Here is a 23,174-nt window from a genome sequence, read left to right as displayed (position 1 = left end):
ATTTCCCCGCTTTACAATAACAGTAGATTGCTTGATAAGCCCCGGATAAAAACGCATGGCAAAAAAACAGCATTTTAAACAGCCTCTCAGCCAATTTCCGCTTCTTCCTCCCACACCATTTTTCCAGCCTTTAAAAACAGCAGGGTTGTCACAGGTATTTTTTCGTGCGAACTGGTGTATTTCAGGCTGCCTTCTCTGCTCGGGAGGCGAGAGTTTGGATCAATTTTCACCCGTTCTGTCAGCGTTTCACCTGTGATGGATGATTATAGTCATATGATAGCAGTTTCACATAAAAACAAAAACAAAAGTGTGTTTGTGAAAGCGAAGATATGTGAGGTAGAGGTGGTCTAAGAAAATAAAAGACGGGGGATTGGATTAAAATTGGATGTTAAACAGATCTGCGCTGTGTTGCACCTGGAGCTGTGGCTCCTGTGAAAGGCCGTGTAGAGTCAGCTCTCCGGACACCGCGGTCCCAGATACTCTGAATACCTCCCCCCGGTGTTTCCTTTCCCTTTAGTTTAAAAGAGGGGAACTGTTGCTTTTCCAGCTGTGCCTGACCACCCTCACCCTCCTTTGCCTGTTACCCTGTTGTTTTCATGTCCTGATTCAATTACCTCGCTGGGGCTGCTCTCCCGACACATGACACAGTGGACTGGAGAGATGTGAGGAATTGTAAGTTTTATGGCATGCGGTGTGTGTTATTTATGGAAATCCCGTCTCTTCATAGCGAAGCCACGCTTTCCAACCTTTCTTTCCTTTCCCTGAAGTGCCTCTAAACACCTCACTCCTCTTCTTTCATTCCATCTAAACTCATCTCCTGTTAATCCTCTCCTTTCTCCTTCGCACTCACCGCTCCTTTTGTTCCTGCCTAACCTCTTTAGCACCCCTCTCTCCAAGCCTGCTCTATCCGTGCCCCGTACCCTAATTTCATCTCATCCAACCTCTACTCCTCGTCCTGTCCTGCATCTCCTTCATCCTTTGTCCATCCATTCCTCTCATTGTCACCGACCTCTCTCCAGTAATCTGCCTCAAGTGACCCTAAACGACTTTCTCGCCTCCTCTCCCTCTCCGGTCTTTTGCTCCTCTCTTTACGTTTTGAAGAGGCAGGTCAGTGCCAGACTGAAAGCCATTACTTCATCGTGTCTCAGTCTTCCCACACGGCCGAGCAGAACTGGAAGCCTCCGAGAATTCATGGAGGCAGACGCAGAAATACATTCCATCATATGCCCGCTCGTATGCGTACTTATGCACATTTTCACACACGCTCACTTGAACAAAAATAATACACGCAGCAAATATATAATGTATGCAGGCAAACAGGCTGGAGTCTTTCAGCTGGAGCATAAATCACAGTGCAGTTATAAGACATCGCCACGCACGTACGCACTTAAATTTGTTCTGAGTTTGTCCACTGACTGTATATGCATCTGAACAATACAAATCAGTGTAACCATGTGATAATCTGCTTTTTGGTTTCTACGAAGGTGAAGTAATGGCACAAAACTGAAAAAATGAAGAGCATAAATATTCCTAGCTTATCCTGTCTGCTATTTCACTACAAAGAATAATATTATTTACACTTTCTTCCTTTCAGGAATATGCTAGAGATTACAGAATCATATGCGGGTAATCAGAAATAAGAAGATCTGTGCTAAATACTGCTAAATTGCAGCTAATCTGCCACTCATGTTGACACTGTAAGGGGGGACTTTTGTTGCTATCCAGTTGTATTTTTTTTTTTTTAAATGAAAGAGCCAAATTAGCCTCACGTTGTACAAAAAGCATGATTATAATGACTCTATTTTGGAGGTTGTCGCCTTGAAATCACACGGGCTCAACTTTAATACGCTAATGTTGAAGATGGACATGATACAGGGAAACAATGTGGTCAAATCCAAGTGATTCGCGAAGAGACCTCATCAAGATCTCAAGCTGGAATTAGGCTTCTACAGGGATACACGTAAATGTCTTTGTGAACCTACAGAGAGAAGGGTGTTATGGGTAACTGTAGGTCGCAGAGGAGCCGATGGACACACCTCCCCAAATCATAACAAGGAAAATAACTTTCACTTGTCTTTGTCCCATTTACACTGAATTACATTTGTTTATGTACAGAAGCTAATTCTTCCTAGATTTTATATGTCAGTCACACAACACGCACAACAATAGGCCTGCTTATTTGGCTTGCAGACACTAGTGCTGCACACAATGATTATTTCCTTACTAATTATTGTGCTGAGTATTTCTAATTGTTTTGTCTAAAGAGCCCATGGTGAGTTCCTAGAGCCTGAGGCTAGTTTACAATGATATATGACAATGAAAAGCAACATCTGAGGAATTGTTCGGCATTGATAGATAACTTCACAATGAATCGATTGTTAAAATAGTTGCAGATCATTTTTTAGTGACTTGACGAGCCAATTAGCTGACTAATCATTTAAGCTCTACAAAACGCACACACTCTCTTTTTTTGCAGGGTTATAAAAGCAAGAGGAATGCGCTCGCATAAAAAAAACACAAACATGCTCACACCATGCCCGCACACAGAGGAAGAGACGTGTACAAATAAATAGGATCGGATAAACCTCTGCGAACACTACACTTGTAAGTGTTGAAATATAACACAAAAATAAATACAAGGAGGCGTAGATGTAAACTCGTGCTCGTCGAGGAACACGCAAGTAAACATAAACTGATACAAGTGGGTCAGGTACACTCACGCTGACAAAGAGGCACTGCAGCAGTAATAGATACATTTGGGTCAGGTAGACAGCTGTGCACACACACACACGCACACATGCACATGCTTTAAGTTGAAGAAACCATGCACATACACACACACTTGCTTTAAATTGAAGAAGAAACTATGCACATACACACACACTTGCTTTAAGTTGAAGAGGAAACCATGCACATACATACACACACACACACACAGATACAGACAGGAACATCTGTTTTTTGGCCTACAATCAAGCCCAGATGGACCTCAGGGCTGGTGCGTCAACAACAGTGGAGACCACACATTAAATGCTCCCAGTATTCCTGCGACTGACTCCTGGGGATTTAGAGCGGTGAGGGGGTATTAATCAGGACCACAACCTGTAATTGTTATCATAATGACACAGGAAGGTATTTCCAAATTAATACGGGGCATCATTTCTGGGAAATTTAGGTCAGTCGACCAAAATCCGAAGAGCTTATTGCGTTGTGCGGCTCTTCTGGGTTGTAATGCATGTACGCTGCATGAATACGCATTATGAGGACAAGTGAACTTTTTTTTTTCGCCGCAGCAATATGGCACAGAACCTAAACATAGAAAGGGAATTAATATACAGTTTTACAGTTAAAAGTGATGATATTCAGCTTTGATGTTGGGCCATCAAAGGCGTCATGAAACCGCATGGTTCAGAGGGCCAGCATTGCACTGAACTGTATATTTAGCTGTGCGCTTAAAATTAGACTTGTCACAACTATAGACACATGCCATGCCAGCTTGTGTGTGTATTCATCTGTCGGGGGGAAGTTGATGTAGCTGTTGCTGGAGATTAGATGGTATTGTGTTTTTTGCTCCCCGGGTGGCGCTTTGGGAAGGGTCATGGCGGCATTGGATGCGTTATGTATAACGTAAGACAAAGGTGTGTGTTTGTTCTTATAGTGTGTGAGTGTTTGTATAAGCTTGACCTTGTGTGTGTGTGTGTGTGTGTCAATTCAGCGAAGACGGGGCACAAAGCACCTGGCTCATACCTGCCTAATCAAGTTAGTAGAGGAGCCTGAAGCTATGAAGGCACCAAGAGTTAATACCGGCTCAAATAGAAGACTGCATTTTATCCCGGAAACCTTGGAGTCCCCCCCCCCCCACAAAACTCATTAAACACCAACATGAAACCTGAAGCCACTGGGTGCATTTACACACACACACACACACACACATACACACACCTGCTTTTGTACTGTATACCTGCTGACACATACGTTTTTATAACAATTATAGACCATCCACCCGCCTCCTCCGAGCAAAATGGAAGGGGGCTGAGTTTTTTGATAATTCTATCTTTTCTACTTTTTCCCCAGACGAAAAAATGTTAAAGATTAAAGACACTACATCGTCTGTTTGATATGTGATTTGTCCTGACAGATAGTGTTTGTGATCACACGAACTCCCATATTTCTTCTTTTGGCTCACAGGCAGACAGACAGGATGTGTATTCTCACTCTTTGCAGCTTCTAATTCCTGTCGCTCTCTCAGTTTTTTTTTTTTTTTTTTGGGGGGGGTGATGATGACACATTATCAAAGTGATTTCTATTCGTTACATGGCTCATTTAGGTCAATTAGGGGAAATTTGTTTTGTTTTGTCAGTGTTTCGGAGGCACAGTGGCACCGAACCCCAAAGTCGGCAATTAGCTGTCTGACTGTGACGTCCTCAAATATTCACTAATGTTTGTCAAGAAGAGTCTTAAAAGGCTGCGATGTCGCTACAAGGCAGTTATGACATGAGCTGAAAAGAGCATTGTTGTTTTGAAGACTGAGTCTGAATGTGTGTGTGTGTGTGTGTGTGTGTGTCTGTGTGTGCGTGCGCTCATATGCAAGCTATCGTGGGATTGTGTAAAAGCACTTCATACCATCAGCCCCTAATACACAGTAGATGATATTTGAATGTATTTATTAAAGTCAAACCACAGGAGGGCTGTACATAGTGACATTTAGTTTGAATTTTGCAAAAAGTAACAGTCATTATCATAAATGACTAAAAACAGTTGGCGATACCACAAGCTGTAATATTTGCCTTCAAAGAAAACTTTGCTGTTAGGTATTACTTAAGTTGTTTGCTGTAAATATCATAAATAACAATTTCCATAAGCCCTATATGTAACATCTTCGAATTGTCGGTTTTGTCTAACGAACAGTCACAAACTTGAAGATATTCAGTTCAATTCAACATAACACAAGAACAAAAGTAGCAAATCTCCATAATTGAGAAGCTTTATTGATAAAATAAGTGATTCATCAATCAACGACTGGATTCATTAACTCATCTTTTCACCTCTAATAATGATAAGGTCTCAAAATTCAAATGTTTACTTGTCCACACGCGTGGAATATGACTATATATATATACATATATATATATATATATATATTTAAGCACACTTTGTCACAAATCTAAAATCTGTATAATGTTTCCTCCCTGCATGAAACTCACTTGAATCATTCTTTCATGAGATTAAGACACGCCATCACCTTCAACTTTATGCTGTTTATGCTGCAGGATTACTGGTGCTGCGCAGACACACAGCATAGACCTTCCAAACAGCGCTGAGCCAACGCTGCTCTCCAAATGCATTATTCATCTTAATCACATGCTTCTGCAGGTCTTCATCTGACCACTTCACCTGTGCATGTATTATTTCTTCCTTTTTCCTCACAAACCAAATAAATGAATGCTGCGCAGCTCCTGAGTAGTGTTTTTAGCCATGTAAGGGATGCCAACGTCAGTCCGTCAGACGCTGATCCTCACACTTCGATCCAGGCTGGAAAATCTCAACAAATATTTGAAGGTTCAGCATGATGTGCATGGAGCCCAAAGGTTGAATCTCATCGACTTTGCTGTTCCCCTCACACTTCCTGTAGCGCCGCCTGCAGGGCAAAGTTTTCACTTAAGATTTACTTTCAAAGTGACTTTTTGACAACATTAAATATATAATTTTAGTCAAACTGCACAAAATCAGTCCTTTGTTACATTAGCTTCTGAAAATAGCATTGTCAGCACTTCCTGTTTCACATTAAAGGCTTACTATTACCATCACATTAAAATGCATTTATTATAATGCACATTTTAGAAGTGATGGTTTGCTAAAACTCTGATACCTAAATCTGCTTATTAGGGTCATGATCAGGGCAAATGCTGATCCCACAAATCTGACCTGCGGATCCCCAACTGCTCAAACTCTCTTGAGTGTGTGTGTGTGTGTGTGTGTGTGTATGTGTGTCATCACTTGCTCCTGTGTGGTCTATAACCCTGGAATTGATTTCTTTCTCTCCTTAACTTTACATTCCTCTCGCCCCTCTGTCCATCTAATGTGGCATGTTGATGATTTAGCAGTACACGGGCGGAGTAGATTAACTGTGCAGTTCACGCTTTCTGTCTGAAGTTTCCTGCTTTTGAAGGAGGGCAGAGTGTCACTGATCAGAGAGAGAGACAGTGTGGAAACATTACAGTGAGACCTGATTAGTAAGAGTGCAGCGTGACGCACCGAGGGATCAACATCAATAATGACACCCGGAGAAAATCTGCGCGAGCCTCAGTTTTCTATTTCTCTTAGAAGTTTGATGTATCCCCTCCTGTCCTTGTCTACAAAGTGTGGCAGCTTCTCAAAAGCGTCACCCCCCCCCCACCTCGCCGGTGTGAAAGTGCGTCATATAATCTGAATTTTATGGATTCCTGTGTAAATGCTACAGACAGAAATTTCACTTTGACAGCCGCACTGATGTTAGCAGTTCACCTTTAGTTTGGTTAACACGTGCCACTATTTTCTATATCACCACGAGCGCCGCTTCCTCATATGAGGGCAAAACCCTCATTTAACCGGCGTTTCTTCCTCGGCACGTCTTCAACTTGTGCTCTGATTCACTGCTTCTCCTGACCTTCCGACTGGCATTTACAGAGGAAATCTACCTGCACAAAAGGCTTTGTCACGGGGCTTAATGAGCACACGGTGAAGGACAACATGGTCGTTAAGCCTTTGGACCTAAGCATGTAGATAATGACATCTATTGATGTGGGTCAGATAATGATGGGGCCGTATGCGGTGTGGTCTGAAAGCCTTTTACCTTATGGTGACACATTTGTGTTGACTTAAATGAGATTCAATGTTAGCGGGGAAAATATGAGATGTTAATGCCGTCAGCTATCAGCTTCAGCGCTTTATAAATAGAGTGCGAGTGGGGAATATTCTTCCTGCACGGTGGAGGATGGCATTAAGGTTACAGAGTTGTTTTCAACAAAAGAACGGATAAAGACGAGGAAATGTGAGCTTATGAGTTTGTGTGGCGTTCTGCGGAAGTTGCGGTGAACAAAATGTGTCGTTGTCGGATATTATCAGGGACAGTGTCGACGAAGACTTGCAGTTGAAAAACTCATTACACAGACATCATGATGCAGCTATGTCATGACGGACAGCTCCCCATCTATTAATATTATTGCCCTTACTCTTCCCTCGCTTTTGTGGTTTTTACCCCTCCGAGGGTGTGTTGTGAGATGTGTATGTTGTTGTGCTTCTTCAAAAACAGCCTGGCCTCTCTCATGGGGGAGATACACTGGATCACACAGAAGGAAATGCAATTACCGGCTCCCAGCAGAATCCTAATCACCGAGCCCTGATGTTAAAAGTTAGCCTCTTTAATGTGTTGAATTTCAAAGACACAGCACAAATCATTTGATTTACTCACTCCCATCTTCACAGGATGTAAATAAGCTTATTAACCAGCCATTTTTAATATGTGCATCCCATGACCTCACGGGGAGCTACGGACTTTATTCAAATAAGGTCTCGGAGGACTTGCCAGCCAAAATTAATATATTTACAGTGGATATGTTTATTTAACACTCTTTTTTAGTAAACCTGAAAAACTTAAGGTTTATTGATGACACAACATATTTTCTTAATGCGGATATGTTTAGACTAGTAAGAGCTGTTACTATGCATAAAGTATGAAGTGTGTGTAATATATGTAATCTATATATGCCGAATCAATATGTTTCAAGTGCTGTACTTCCTCCTGACTCCAACTGTAGAAGAAGAATTACTGAAGCGGTACATTTCATAGTTAAACAGAGGCTTTTGACTTAACATGGGCTTAATAGATCCAGAGATACAAGTTGCCCACGGCTAAAGAGTACAAGTTGGTTCTGAAAGTGGCTGCAAATCTCTGGTGTCTCTATATATATTTTTTTTTAGAAGACTGTCAGAGTGGACTAGTCCATTCGGCTCTTGGTGAAACACAATCCTTCAGACTCCTCCCCGGCACACAGAAAGAGAGAGAGAGAGAGAGAGAGAGAGAGACAGGCGAGACAGAGGGAGTTAGGCCTACATCTGTTTGCTTGGTCTAGCAGAGACACGATCACATCGGATGCCTGCAGGCTCCGTCTCCGACTCTGCTCTTCTGTTGTTCCAGTTTACCCTTGGGAGACATGTTCTGGGAGATGGAGACTCAGGCAGGCACAGACACGCACACACACACACACGTGAACACACACAAACAACACACATAGACCACTTTTGCCGCATCCTCTCTGCTGTTAAATCAGCTACCGTTAACCAAACCCATCTCTCCCGCTCATTAATGCTATAACTTTCTGCAATTGTGCCCGTCTCTGGCGTTAACGGGACAAAGTACAAAGGCCATGCACCGAACAGACGCGCACAGACATGCACACGTGCACACGCCTGGATAATTAATTGGTTCCAGTGGAGCCCAGAGCTAATTTACTATCCCTCCTGCCACTTTTCTTCAGATACAGTAAGAGGAGTGATCTCAAGGCAGCTTCCTTATGGTTCCCTCCCCATCTGTAGAACCTTCATGTGTGATGAAGTATATGTGTGTATGATTTTTCCTTTTTTCTACCAAAGAGGTGGTTGTTGTTTTTCAGGCATGTAATTACTGAGCTGTAGGAGTTGGCAGGCTGTTAGGCTTGTTATCTTGGATGTGTTGATTGCAAGAAACGTAGGAAGATTGATTATAGCATACTTTCCTGCCCTGCACCCCCCCCCAACCCCCCAACCCCCGTGCCTTTGACCAATTGGGACTTTTGTCAGTGAAGGACTGGATTTTAAAATAGAGAATAACTTTGATAACATGCATTTACTTAAGCTATTCTTGTCCATAAAGACTGTGTTAAAAAAACTGCAGCTCACCACAAAGGTCACTAATTTTATTAGATCAAGCCCGAAAGTAATGAATACTTTTAGTAAAGTAAAAGTATAAAATCCACATTCAATAAAAGTCTATTATCTGCTGAATTACAAATTTTAACTAACCTCTTTCCTCAATTTTGTTAATATGGCACTTGGCACGCAACGCAGTTGATGCAAAGTGCTTTACAACACAGCAATGTATAATAACTGAACTGTGTAAGAAGCACCTTAATGTTTTAGATGATCTAATTAATCCAAATCTAAAAAGGAAAACACAGTGACAAGAAACAGACACAGTGTCTGTCTCCACTCAAAATACAATAAATGAGGAAAGGTTGGCGTGTTTTTCCTTTGATTGAAGTCCAAGGTTTTGCACATTAGGTGGGTTTTTAAAGGCTCACTACAAGTCGAGCTGAATTGAAAGGACACAATACACAGAAAAACAAAGATATGCAAATGAGAACTTGCAAAAATTGACATTTGTTGGAAGCCAAAAACTTAAACTTGTAATAACTGATTTCCTGGCCCCATTCTAATGGATTGTAATTACAAAAATAGAGATTATAGCAGCAAGTACAAGCTCAAAAGCTCACAAAATGCATTCAAAATGAGATTCAGAAGTGCTTTACTTGAGTAAAAGTACATTTTTAACTTTCCACCTCTGCTGTAAGACGTCCAGCAGAACACACAGTGCAGCTGAAATCTCTGTACAGTGCTTACACTTACTTTACAGCAAGTATAAGCACAGAAGCTCGACCTCCCCTTCGGTGGAATCTATCTGTAAGAGATTTCATCCATCATTCCCCGAGTCACATTCTGTCACTGCTAAAGCTGATATGATTGATTACAATATTAGTAATTGAATGAATCAAAACTGCAGAATTCTGCACAGGGTAAAAAAAAAAAACGTCTCCATCGACTGATTTCACATTGTCGGCTAAATGAGAGAAATATACCCTTGGATGACTGTAATTTTCTTTTCATTTAGAGTCTGGTTAGCATCAAGGTAGCATTTCATTCTTCTGTGAGGCGTGTCTGTGCCCTTTTTGGAAGTACAGATCAATGAGTTGCTCCTGTAGTTAGTAGTTACCCTTGATGTTGGCAGAGCAGCGAGTGCCCTCACTTTGCTTCTTCACCTCAGAGGTGCAGAAGGCAGGTGTCTGTGTGTGTGTGTGTGTGTGTGTGTGTGTGTGTGTGTGTGTGTGTGTGTGAATGGCAAGTAGACGTTGCGTCTGTGCACAGCTGTAGACAGTGATAGTGTAATTTTGTTCCTGTTGAGACAGTCGCCTACACGTTAGCCAAGCATGTAATTAAAGGTTTAAAAATGTCACCATTCCTCAGTGCAGGGCTTTATGCCCCTTATCGCTGCAGTCCCAGGTGAGTGTGTATGTGCCCGCATGAGCACATGAGTTTTAATGTTTGTGTTTCCTTCGTGTGTGGTGAGTTATTTTGTTGTAAGTCTTGGGCTATCTTCGCACCGCTGCCTCGATCGGGCGTCAGATGATACCTTCCCTCTCATGTGGATTGGCCCTGCGATTACACCACACAGAGAACAAAACGCTTTGAAATAGAAGAAATCTTTGATGCCAATGCGTTCCCGAAGCAGTTAAACGTTGAGACAATGACAGAAGATTCTTCAAACATCCGCGGGGGAACTGTTTTGACCATCTCCAGGGTAAAAAAAAAAAAAAAAAAATCTTGATCTTATGCTTGCGAATCAGTTTAAGGTTGTGGGTCTGTGTTAATGTTCAGTGCTATCTGTTAAGTCAAAGTCAGCGGAAAAATCCCTCAGAAACTTTACATAAGAGGGCTGGCAGCAAGCTAACACTTGCTTTCCTGTCACAGAGGTAACTTTGTAGTATCTCGCTGAGGTTGTTCTGGAAATATCATCTCTCAGTAAAATGTAGTTTTGGGGACAAACTGACAAACTCATGGTTTCTTCTCATAGATTTAAGCCACTCCAGCTCTTCCAGGTTGTTGTGACAACTTTCTCCATGTGAACGGTGCTTTCTTGACACTGAGAGCAGCTCCGACAGTAGCCTGAGGGTCTGGGCTATGTGTCGGAGCTGCTGTCTCAACAGCTGATCAGTGCCTGGGTCAGCCATGGGATTCTTTCACAAGCTGACACTTGGTTATACAGACATCTCTCAGCAGCAGCGGCGGCGGCAGCGGCGGCGGCCTGGCTGTGGAGTCATGTTAATTGGCGCTGAGTGTGTGCTGTCCATAGATCCAGATGAAACTAAACTTTCATTCCCATCTCTGCACAGCATGTTTATATTTTGGTTTTTGTTTTTTCTAAGAAAACTTGAAACGAAAAGTTGTACATTTTTGGAAATCCACTTGTTTGCTCGCATGCTGAGAATGAGATGAAAAGACTGATACCACTCTCATATCTCAACACTAAATCCAAAGCTTTTGCCAGCAGCCTAGCTTAGCATAAGACACCCTAACTAAATCTGCCTACCAGCACCTCTGAAGCCCTTGTTTGTGTGTTAAAATGACAAAATACAGTTTAATGGCGCATTTATTTAATATTTAATTTATTTTTGGCGCACTTTTGTTTTGTTTTTATTTTTATATTTAATTTTTATTGTTGTTAATTAATTAATTAATTCTTAATGTGTTTTAATCTCAATTTGTGTAACTGTGTACGGTGTCCTTGAGTGCCAAGACAGGCGCCTTTAAATAAAATGTATTATTATGATTATTATTATTTATATGTCGGTAAATTCCTGGAGTCTCCCCTGGTTGCCTGGCAACTGCTTAGAGCCAAGAAATAGTCTGACCCATAAGATCCTATAAAACTGCGATTTGTCGTTTTTTTTACACATTTGAGAAGCTGCAGCCAGATTTTTCCAAATATTTGCTCAATAAATATGACAGAATTATTCTTCAATTTTTCTTTAAAGGAATACTTAGCTTTCTTGCTGAGAGTTAGATGACCAGATCAATACCACTATAGGCAAAATGCAGTATGTTGCCACTGCTAGCAGCCGCGCTAGCTTAGCTTGATCTGTAAAGATGACGACTTGTGCTTTTAACATATTAATTAGTGAGCTTTAGAGATGGTGTTTGGCTTTTATTACTGTAAGACAGAGCCAAGTTAACCTGCTTCCAGTCTTTGTGCTACCTGTGCTAAGTTAGCCAGCTTCGTATTTACAGTACAGACATGACAAGTGGTACCAATTCTCCAGTCTAACTCTAAAGCAAATAAGCATATTTCCAAAAATAGCCAAACGTTTCCTTTAAAAAGACAGAACTGAATAGAAATTAATAAGAAATGAAAAGATTACTCAGTGTATCTTTTTTCATAGTACAGTTGCCAAAAGCTGAGAAGAAACCAACCAGCCTCAGAAATGATTAATTTTCTGTAATTATAAAGGTGGCTGTGTAGGCTACAAGTCGCGCCTCTGCCTTACCTTGACCCAAATTTGAAAGTGAACAGTTTTTGAAAGCCCTGCTCTGTATTCAAAGGGCTTCCCTGTCAGGCTTTCTGTAATGGTTTTAAGCCACAGGTCATATTGAACCACCTCCAGCAATCATGGAAGCAGGAAGACTGGGCCAGGTCATGCTGGTAATTGCTGTCTAGTGGCGTGTGAGAGTCTTTCACGCACATGTTTCTGTCTATTCGGGCATGATGTCACTTTTTTTTTTTTACTGCCACATACTGCATCTCTTCTGGAGCTGTGTTGTGTAGACACTCGCAGACCGCACTCAGGCACGTGGTAATGCATCAGCATGAGCGCTGGAGGATTTAGTAAAAATAACAGCAGGATTTGGGAACCTCTGGAGAGTTAGGGTGGGACTCGGATGAAATTGCTGGGTGTGTTTTCGTGCAAAACAGCGGAGAGAGTCAATGTTTCTGTGACTCGATGAGTGTCTGCGAATATGTGTGATGTACTGTACGTCTCAGATTTAACTGGACCAAAGGCCTGGTTGTGGTCAGGTGAGTCACCGGGGCCAGTACAGTACACAGCCTTTGGTGTGTTTGAGATTCATTGTGTTTTCAGCTTGTAGAGAAATAATAATAAAAAGAAAAAAAGATCCCAGAGGTGTAGGTGTGTACAACCATTACTCAGGAGCAGGGGAGGGTGACATTATCTTATATTGACCCTGAGACTACCTGCTGTAAAACTAAGTTTCAGCAGAAGTTTGTAGAAACAAACTTTGAACTAAGTTATGTACCTGCCCACCACCAGAGAAACTCTCCTCCGTCCCTGGTCCCCAGCGGCTGTGCTTCATCAGCTGTGTCCCTTCTTTATACACGGCAAATCACACCTTCCTGTTTTCCAAATCTTTCCAAACCCAACAACAGATTGGAATCTGGGAGCATTGTTCCAACAGGGGAAAACGGATCCACTGTTTGTTCGATTTGATGTTTATTCCAATTTAGAGCTGTTTGTGGAACAGATTGAAATTCAGACTGAGGCAGATTATGTGCAGGGGAAGATATAACATTACACTAAAGAAATATGCATGTGCAAACATACTCAAGAATTCCCTGTCACTGCCAGCTAGAAAGCTTTTACATCCAGAGACTCACTTCTTAGTGAAGCTAAGGAAGACGTACTTGGTTTTAACATGGTGAAAAAGCAGCCAGAACAACAATATTAAGAATAACTAGAAAAAGAAGAAGGTAGAAAAGATTTTTTCTTCTATGGTTCATGAGTTATTATCCTCTTATTACTGGCCCTTTGGTGAATACATTGAGAGCTTAATTAGAGAATCTGTGTTCTATGTTTGATATATTTTTAGCACATGAAGTATTTGAGAAGCAGAAAGAAAATCCACATTTTCTACTGGTTTGTACAAAGATGGATGTCAGTACTACGTCGGATCACTACTAAAATACATAGCACAGATGTTCCAATGCCGGCTATAGATTTGATGTCGTTTTTTTGTTTTTACTCTTCCACAATTGGTTGAACCAGTTATGTGGTGAAACAGTGAAGGAAAAATAAAAAAAATAAGAATTCAGGATTCTAATAGCAAAGTAAATATATAGCATATAAAACACAATAACATGCTTGCACAGGCCCCAATATGTGATATATGTTTTGTTTTTTTTCTCATACACACACGTTGATGACTATTGTCCAGAAGCTAGAGTGTGAAATGCATTCTGGGAAGAGAGAGAGAATTGGGAGAGCTGTTTACTCAGCACTGTGTGTGTGTGTGTGTCTGTGTCTGAGACAGGAAGTATGTGAAAGAGCGAAAAAAAAAAGGACCAACTTCACATGTGCACATTTGATTTGTGCTTCAGAAGCTGCACTGTGCAACATAGATAAGGTTCTGAAACAAACAACCCATTTTATCCAAGTTTGCTTTTCAAGACTCGGACATTTCTTCACACAGAATTAATCTGCCCTCTGATCTGGGGGGGTCACCGAGCGGAAAGGACCCCGCTGGGTGGCAATGAGCCTTTCATGGCGATATCATCACTCGGTCATTCTCTCTGTCACCCTCCACTGTGTCCATAAGACACCCAGCGGACTGAGGTGGACTGAAAGCATAAACTTTGAGGGAAAAGGTCAATGAAAGGTAGAAACAGCGGGGCGGGGGGACGCAAACGATAGAAGTGTGAAAAGTCCACAGATGGCAGTAAAAAAAAAAAAAAAACCCTCATTACAGCCAGAAAAGAAGAAAAGTCAGTCAGGTGGCCACTTGGTGTGTCAATCATGTTGTGAATTACACAGCAGTCGTTCACTCAGCCGGGCGCCTCATCAGTCTCTCTGTCAGTCACCTAGTTCGTTATTTTGTCAGATCACTTGTCATTCAGCCTGCTAGCCTGACACTTAGTCGGCCATCTAGTTTGTCGGTCACTCAGTCAGTGAGTCACTTCTTCATTTGGCCCGTCAGTGAGCCATTTGATAAGTAGTTGTTGTTGGATAGTCATTTGCTGTGTCCATCATTATTTGATTCTTTTATCAATCAATAATTTAGGTCTATAATAAACTAATCAGTCAGTCCGCCGTTCCATAAAATCTAATCGTCAGCTGTCCCTGTCCAGACAGTCCGACATTTCTGTGTGTGCTTCGGTCTAAACGCAAGACACCAAAATCGCAGACACCAATTTGCAGACAGAGACACAGAACAACAAACAAAAACTGGCAATAACCCGCCTGATAGACAGGGTGATAAACAGGCAAACAAACAGTCAATCGCATCCGAGCATTCTGCCTCACAAGCATAGAGCTATATAAAGCAGCTGAGTAGTGTCTGTGTGTGCTCTGGTCTAAAGCAAAGTCTGGGCTGATTTAACTGGTGTGTGTGCCCTGTCTGGCCAGAGAGAGAGGGAGCAATGATGGAGAGAGAGAGAGAGAGAGAGGCATCTATCAGCACTGTGGTGTGACCCCCCCGATCTCACACTCCCCTGCCTGTGTTTGGACAGATGGATCATCAGCGCACCACTCACATCTGACAAACGTGTTTATATGTGAGCGCGCATGCATGTAAGTGTCAGTGTGACGAATGCGAAGCCAGCATTTATTTGGGAGTCTATCCATTATGTGTAGTGTAATTTAACCATCATGAAGTCCCCTTCAGACAAAATCAATAATGGTGTTAATATGATCCTCTCTCCACTGGTTACTGCAGGAAGACTTCAATTGATTAGTTAGCTGACACCTCGACTCTCGAAATGCAAAGATGCAGAGGGGCGTGTGAGTGTGTGTGTGTGTGTGCGTGTTGGGGGAGGTGGGGGTGGAGGGGGGGGCTTAAAGTAAAGTTTTGCCTACAGAATTTGAAATTCCAAAATTGAGATTCAACCATTTTTTTACCTGTTTCTGTAATGGGTAAAGATTACAGTACAATGATGTTTTTGTACGTTGTATTTACGGTAATGTAGCATACATTTCTCCTGCAATGTCATACGACTGATTGATGGTGTATAAAGGAGGCAGAAACAACCTCAGATAAGAGCATGATGGAAAAAAAAAAAAAAACCAAACATGTAGGTAATAAAGCAAGATGTATTGATGGAGGTCTTTGTGTGTTTTAGAAATCGGTAAAAGGACATCTACACTATCCATATTATACTACACTATCTGCTCTGTACATGCATTTCAAAAGACAGCATCGTTTACCCCATCTTTAGGTTTTGTGTGGCTCTCGCTCCCGCTGCTCTGTGTCCTGCATGTGCCGGGGTATTATCCATCACCTGGTCCCTGGGTGATTTCAGTGTGTGTATGTGCTGTAAATGCACTAGTACTGTATGAGCCTTTTTTGTGTGTCCGTATTTGTAGAGGTGTGAGAGAGACAGAGAAAGGAGTAGGAGTGGGAGCGGGAGGAGGAGGTGGTGGAGGTGGTGGAGGCTTGTATTAATGCCCTGGAGATGATTTAGAGTTTAGACCACCGTACAGCACAGAAAGCTCCTCCAGTTTTCTCCCACAGGACCAGTCAGTGGCTTGTGGTGAGTTAAAGAGAAAATAGGATCCACCAGAGATCACTTCAGGCGAATGAAACAACAGTTCAAATGGTTCGGTTTTAAATCATGTCATGGCTGTCTGTTACTTACATTAAAAGCCATGATGCATATGCATGTGTGGGCATAAATCACATTATCGGTGGGTCTTTTAAGTGACGTATGCGTTTAATTTTTTTTTTTTAATTTATGGCTTATATATAAAAACCCTATCTTCGATTTTAGAGGTCTTAATTGTTTCACTGTGAAACGACAGGTTTTCATTAGGGTTCATTTTCATGCAAAAACAGAAATGGACAGATCCAGATTTAGAAAGTAAAGCAAACACAGTAAGGGTTCGCTTGCAATTTGACTCTGACATTTATTTATGCAAATTGCTATGTGTTGTTTTCCACAGAAAAAGAAAAAAAGAGATCGAGTTAAAAAATCTCATTGAACATAATTTATCTGCCTTCATTTGTCTTCGTCAACAATTATGCTACTTTACACATTTTTTCGTCTTTTTTCTGTGGTTAAATTAAAAGGTACCCGGTTGAGTTTTTGGTTGATCGACAGTTGGTGGCGTTAATGTGCAAAAAAATGTAGCAAAGCACCAACAAAAGTAAGGAAAAAGACGACAGCAAGTTACCAAACACTGATTTAAAAATTGCAACATGTTTGTTAGCTCTCAGGGATACACACAAAGCATTTTTGAGAGAAACACTGAATACAAATATGATTTTTGTTTGTTCACCAGAAAAACTCCACAGGGCACCTTTAATATTAAATTCAACTACAAATAGAACAGTTTTAAAATATCTAAAATTGAAACAAGGAGAAAGCACAAGTGATTAAAAAATGAATAATAAGAAATGGTTACATAGTAGCTTGAAATAGCAGTACATATTGCATATATACAAGATGGTGGAACTTTGTTTTCTGAATATGCACACGTGTGGGGAGGCGTGTGCGAGCCGACAGGAGGGTCATATGCAGAGCTGTAACAAAGGGAGCAAGGTCAAAAAGACAGCGCTCAACTCCTTGGCCTCAGCTCCTGCTCCTGTCACCTAACCCTCATGCATGTTGGAGTTTGTGAATACCACAGCCCTTTTGAATCACTGACCACATACACACACACACACACAGAGAACTTAAAACATCAATAATTTAATTTCCTGTGTCAAGTTCAACTCTGAGCCCAGCATGAATGCAGACATAAGGCTCTGTGAAAAATGACAGGAAGAATGTCCTAGCTAACAGACTACCTGGGGAAAATGACTCGCTCTCTTTCAGCTGCAACAGGTAAAATGGCTTTTTGGTGGGAAAAAAAAAAAAAGAAAAAAGTTAAAAACTGTCAAGGAACCTATCAGGCAAAGAAAAGTGACATGTAAAACGACAAAGTGACTAAAGCACAAATACGAAAGAGTATAGAAGCTGACGTGTGAGCCGTCAAGACGAAAGGGAAAAGGAACAGAGGGAGCCAACTGGCAGTGGCTGTCACTTGCTTTCCCCGCTGTGGATGACAGGTGTTTTACATTACTCCGTGGGTGAAGGCAAACCACATATCCCACTGCCTGTGCATTTATATATTGGACTTTGAATGAATTCCATAAAGGCCCCAAGGTCATGGAGCTTATTCATGCACACTAACAGCAGAGTAAACTTTCCATTCCAGGTGCCTTATCATACTTCAGAGAGAAGTGGAGACGAGGAGAGCAAATGTCCACCACTTCTTTCTTTCATAGCTCAGTGTGTCCTTTTTCTTTTTTTTTTTTTTTTTTGCAGTGTGCAGATTTTTTCCATATTTTGCTGTCTTCCCACAGTAAATGTATAGTTTTTGCTTATTTGCGACAACCATTCACAAATAATATCAAGAATGCTCCACAGGTTCAGCTACAAAATACATTTTCAGATATGAAAGCACTGTAGCAAAACAAAATTGCCATTATTAGCCACTTACAACTTATACCTTCAGAATGTCACTCCACCGCACATGCCGCTCATAATGTGGTATACAGTCAGGGAGGCTTATGTTGTGCACAACATGAATCACTCCTGGTTATAGCATGGCATAAATGATTAAAAAGTAGCTGGTCTAGACTCATCAATTCACCCCCCCAAAATATAAAGACATTATGAACAATTGAGCTGTGCAAACTGCTTTGTTTTTCTTGCAGCAAATGAGTTTTCTGGGAAGAATGATTGTGCCGTAAGCATTAGGTAATAACATTCAGCAATTTGGGAGTGTGAATAAAAACATATCAGATTTACAGCAGCTACAGGATTTAATTGACCCACGAGGAGTGCTGTGCTGCAGCATACATATATCAGTCACCCATAAAGAAATAGACTTTTAATAATGAAAAACACATGAAAGCACACAGCACACATGCTACAATAGCTGCCCTTCTTCATTAAATGCCACAAAGCTCCTCTGCAGTGGGAACAAAGACATGCTCAAAGGCACATAATCTTAAATATTAGAGGACACATACACACAGAGGTCAATGCAGAGCCGTGTGTGATTCATGCAGCAAGTGTCAGAGGTGAGAGATGTTCGGTCTCTGGGTGCCTGCGAGGAGCTCACATGCTGTTGCTCAGTAAAACTTCCCATACCTTTTTCCCCCCAATCTGTCACACTCTCTCTTCTTTGCACCTCTCTCCCGCGTTCCCTTTTGTATGGATTTATTTTTGCTGCTTTTCATCTCCCAGAGTGAATGCTTGGAGATTGTTGCGGTACAGAGGTGCTCTAGTGTATCAAGCTTTTCAGCGCTTGGATGAAATCAAATGTGAAATTAGCCTTTGTTTAAACCCAAACCTGTCTCTTTCTCTTTCCGTCTCCCAAGGTGTGTCTTTCCGATGCTCTTGGCCCCTGAGGCCTGAGGAGAAGTGAGCCAAGCTCAGGCCCTCATGGGACGCCCTGTTACCCAGCATGCACTGCTGCTGCTGCAGTGCCTGCTGGTCCTGCGGCCTGCAGGCGTGGCCAGTAGGAGAGGGCCAGTGCTGCTGCCTGAATCACCCTGTCACAAGACAGAGCACCCACTCATCCCACACTCAGGTAAGTGTTCAAACAAATTCACACAAACACACACACACACACACACACACAAACACACACACTGAGACACAGCTCATTAAGTTTTCATTTCCCTCCACAGTTATGTGAACTTTTCTTTATGCTGTATATAGTAATTTATATCCTTTCATCTTACATCCAGTTCTCCCTCCTTCCGTTCCTCCACTCTAACCTTAATCACATCCTTCCCTCCATCAACATCTACCTTCACTCTTATTGTAGACCATATATTTATACTTACTGTTGCTAGGAGACATATGCAGACATAGGTAGACTTGTTCAATTCCAAATAGGTGAATTTAATGTCAACTGACTGTTTGCTTAACCCCTAAATCGAACAATGATTGTCCAATATAAGCATGAGAGGCCTATAAAGGTCTGGATTTCTCTATATATTGAGATGTTGTTTGAATGCAGACTGTGAACTGAATAGGTTTGGAGGGTGTTGTTTTTTGTTTTTTTGTTTTGTTTTATTAGCCTTTCCAAAACTAAAAATACAAGCAATAATGCACAGAATGGATTAATGTGCTCTAATGTAAGCTTCAATAGTTAGCATGCTCAGCTAACTAGTTTGCTACCTAATTAGCAATTACTTCGCAGGGTAGTAACAAACACTTGCTTCCATTGCCTGAAACAAGAAGCTTTGGCCTCAATCTTTTAGCGTAACAACATGTATGTAATCAGCAAGTGCATATTTAAGATATTTAAAAAAAAGATTCTCTTTTTTTAGCCGGCTGAAAACGTAAGATATCAAATAATTTAATGTTAGCTTAATTAGCATGCCAACTACAACTAATAAATTCTGCCAGGCAGTTGCAATTTCAGCCGGCAAAATCAATGGTTGTCGACTTGAAATGAGAAGCGTGCTTTCGTCTACCTCTGTCTCAAATCAAGTACCCATTGTTTAAGACATACTAAGAACTTCAAGTCATGAATTTGCCCATATTATCACCATTAACTGCAAATGTGCTACGTGAGAATGGAACGACTGACAGGCTTAGCAACAACTTATCAGTTGTGGACTTACATGTGGAATATATATTTAATTGGCTATATATTATCATTTTAGGCTGTCAATGAAAACTTTCTCCTCCCTTCCTTTATTCCATTCCTTTCCTTTTTTTCTGTTTGTTACTTCCCTCCAGACACAACCTTCCTCGTATGCGTTTACTACATAGCTCTGCAGTTTTTAGATAGAGTATATTCTGCATCAGATTTCATTGTCTTTACCCTCTATCTTACAATGCTATTGACCAACTAAACTGTAATGAAATGCTGTGAAATTTGGTCGAAAGAAAGTATCAATAGCGATCAATGCGGCCCTGTCTACCCACTGCAAAGCAGCAACATATCATTGAGCTGTTTTCACTCCAGCGGAGTCCCAGTCAGATAATCACATAGCATTCTGTCTAGGACGAAATTAACTGGAGGACCAAGGTCACTGCGTGTGCGCGTAGATCCGTGTACACGCAAAAACACACCTTCAGTATAACTGTGCAGCACAGACACAAGCTCTCCTCCTCTACAACCCTTTCTCTCTCTTACTCCGTCTTTACTCCCAGTCTTTGTCACTTCATTGTTAGCTGAGGTGGCACTCTTCCCTCTGCGCCAAGTGATGCAATGGTGATGAATGACTGTCCAGCTAACGTAATACATTCCCGCCTTGTGCTCTCTGCGGAAGGGGGGGGGATCACACACCAGCCAGTGGGTCAGCTGTGGTCAATGCGTTTGTGTTCCCTAATGTACCAGAATGGCCCATTAAGCTCCAGTGGCTTAATGCTTTGGTTGAAATATAGGAGCATTAATAAAGAGGGTCGACATTTCAGTAAGCAATCAGACATGGTTCACTAACACAAATGCTACTATACAGAAGAAGGGAAAATCTTCTATCTGCGGTTCATTGTCTTTGTTCTGAATGGCCACCTGCGATGAGTGTTTTGCTACTGCAGAGAGGTGGATAAAACTCTCTGTAGCCTCAAGTAGATGTTGTATGGGAAGCATTCTCAATTTTACCGGTGGTGCTCACCGCATTGAAAAAGCCTTCATTAACCTCCTCCTCCAGAAAGCGTAAAGCTTTGGGGGGGGGGGGGGTTGCTGTTATACCAACACATGACAAAGTAGTTCATTTCCTCCAGCATGGGTTTTCAAAGTCTGACACTGTGGGCCACCCTCAGACAAAACTGAGACAACTGCAAATAAGCTATAAGCAAGTCTTTTTTGCAGTTTACCCATGGATGTACTGACAGCTACCTTTGGATTACCTTTGGAAACTGCAGTATATGTAATGATTCTCTGGAAAATTTTCAAGTTATAATGAGTGTAATTTTTGTGTGATTCCTAAGCAGATTTATTGACATTAATTCAACATCTGAGATAATCTAAAATTCCTTGCATCTTGTCTGTGTGCTAAGATTTGACAGAGTTGAGTGACTGATGCGAATTCACCTCACGTTAAGTATCTTTGCCTCGTGTTCCTTTGTGCCTCTCCTTTAAGACTTCCAGAGCAATGTGTTTCTATCCATCATTTTTCTTATTCCAGTCTCAGTAGCTTGTTAATGTTAGAAACAGGAAGCTGTTCAACACAATGATCCGCTTTTCTCTCAGTTTGTGTAGCTGAGTGGAGAACAAAACTGGGCAGCCGTTTCCCACAGGAATCGAAACAAGAATGATTGGTCGTCTCCTGGTTGTCAGAGGAAGTTGAACCCTTCTCAATATAGGTCTTATAGGCCGCTGGGTAACTTTTGAGTCTCGAGTCTTGGTGGCTGGCACCTGGATGATATTTCACAGTTCAAATCACAATGAGTTACACCCTGTCGAGCCTTCAGAGCTTGAGTTTGTTTTTCTGCTCTTTGGGGAGTGTTAGGTTACATTGTAAACCAGACGCAGTCGATTCAATGCCACACATATGAAGTCAAAGCAAGGTGGAACTTTTTTTCATATAATTAAATTACACTGATCCAGAAGCATGTACAGTATGCATGTTCATTTCATATTTCATTGGCTTGTTTAAGACCGTTGACCCCTAAAGGTTCACCCATAGTTTCTCACAAACTTGCACATCAGTTCTGTTGGTCTGGTCGTAAAGTTCTAAGGCCCTGCAGACTTTTCATGACTAGATGTTGTCTTTCTGAATGTAAGGACAGAAAGTTTCCTTTGAACACTACTTTTATCATTATACTGTACTTTGTTTACTTAGTTACATCCTAATCTTTTCTCACCTTGTGCAAGAATCTTTGCACCTTTGCAACTGCTAATTCATGGCCTGATAATTGTCTTTGTGCAGTTCAAACACAGCTCATTGTTTGAGTTGTACAGTATACAAAGCTTTTTCAGAGACTGACAAATTACATCTCTTGCTTTTTTGCAATAAAAGCAAAAAATATATGAGTCATTACAGAATATAAAATCACATATACTCATACGCACAAACCATGTAGGAGGGAAGAGAAACCTCTCGTTAAACCGATTATCATTCGCTTTTGTGAGTCATTGTGCTCCATGTAATGTAGTGTAATCCCTGGTTGTTGAGAATGTGAATGTCATCTTTAGCCAAGCTGGGAGAACTACAAACACATTACATATACCCTTGTGGATCACAACAACCCAATACTCCCACTCTGCTCAGGGAAAACCTTATCCTTTTGGACATACACAGGCATACAGTACATTCAGAGCTTTGGCCTGAGCTAGTGGACAACGGTACAGTTGTTTAAAGGTATAGTATGACATTTTAGGAAATATGCTTTTTCATTTTCTTTCCAAAAGTTGAATGATAAGATT

General features: G+C 41.4%; 1 protein-coding gene across 3 annotated transcripts in view; it reads left to right on the top strand.

The window, feature by feature from the left end:
- sema5a (sema domain, seven thrombospondin repeats (type 1 and type 1-like), transmembrane domain (TM) and short cytoplasmic domain, (semaphorin) 5A) overlaps positions 1-23,174 on the top strand; it is a 120,891-nt gene that overhangs the window by 11,382 nt on the left and 86,335 nt on the right. For all 3 annotated transcript variants that reach the window (XR_008826113.1, XR_008826112.1, XM_056364314.1), the window contains exon 2: positions 19,165-19,376. Coding sequence is in view for 1 of the 3 variants with exons in the window: in XM_056364314.1 (XP_056220289.1) it covers positions 19,229-19,376 (148 nt within the window). In the remaining 2 variants the exon portion in view is untranslated. The remainder of the gene's footprint in view (positions 1-19,164; positions 19,377-23,174) is intronic.

The sequence above is a fragment of the Seriola aureovittata genome, chromosome 20 (assembly GCF_021018895.1).
Source record: "Seriola aureovittata isolate HTS-2021-v1 ecotype China chromosome 20, ASM2101889v1, whole genome shotgun sequence".
Taxonomy (NCBI): Eukaryota; Metazoa; Chordata; class Actinopteri; order Carangiformes; family Carangidae; genus Seriola; species Seriola aureovittata.
This window is presented reverse-complemented; position numbering and strand designations above follow the sequence as displayed.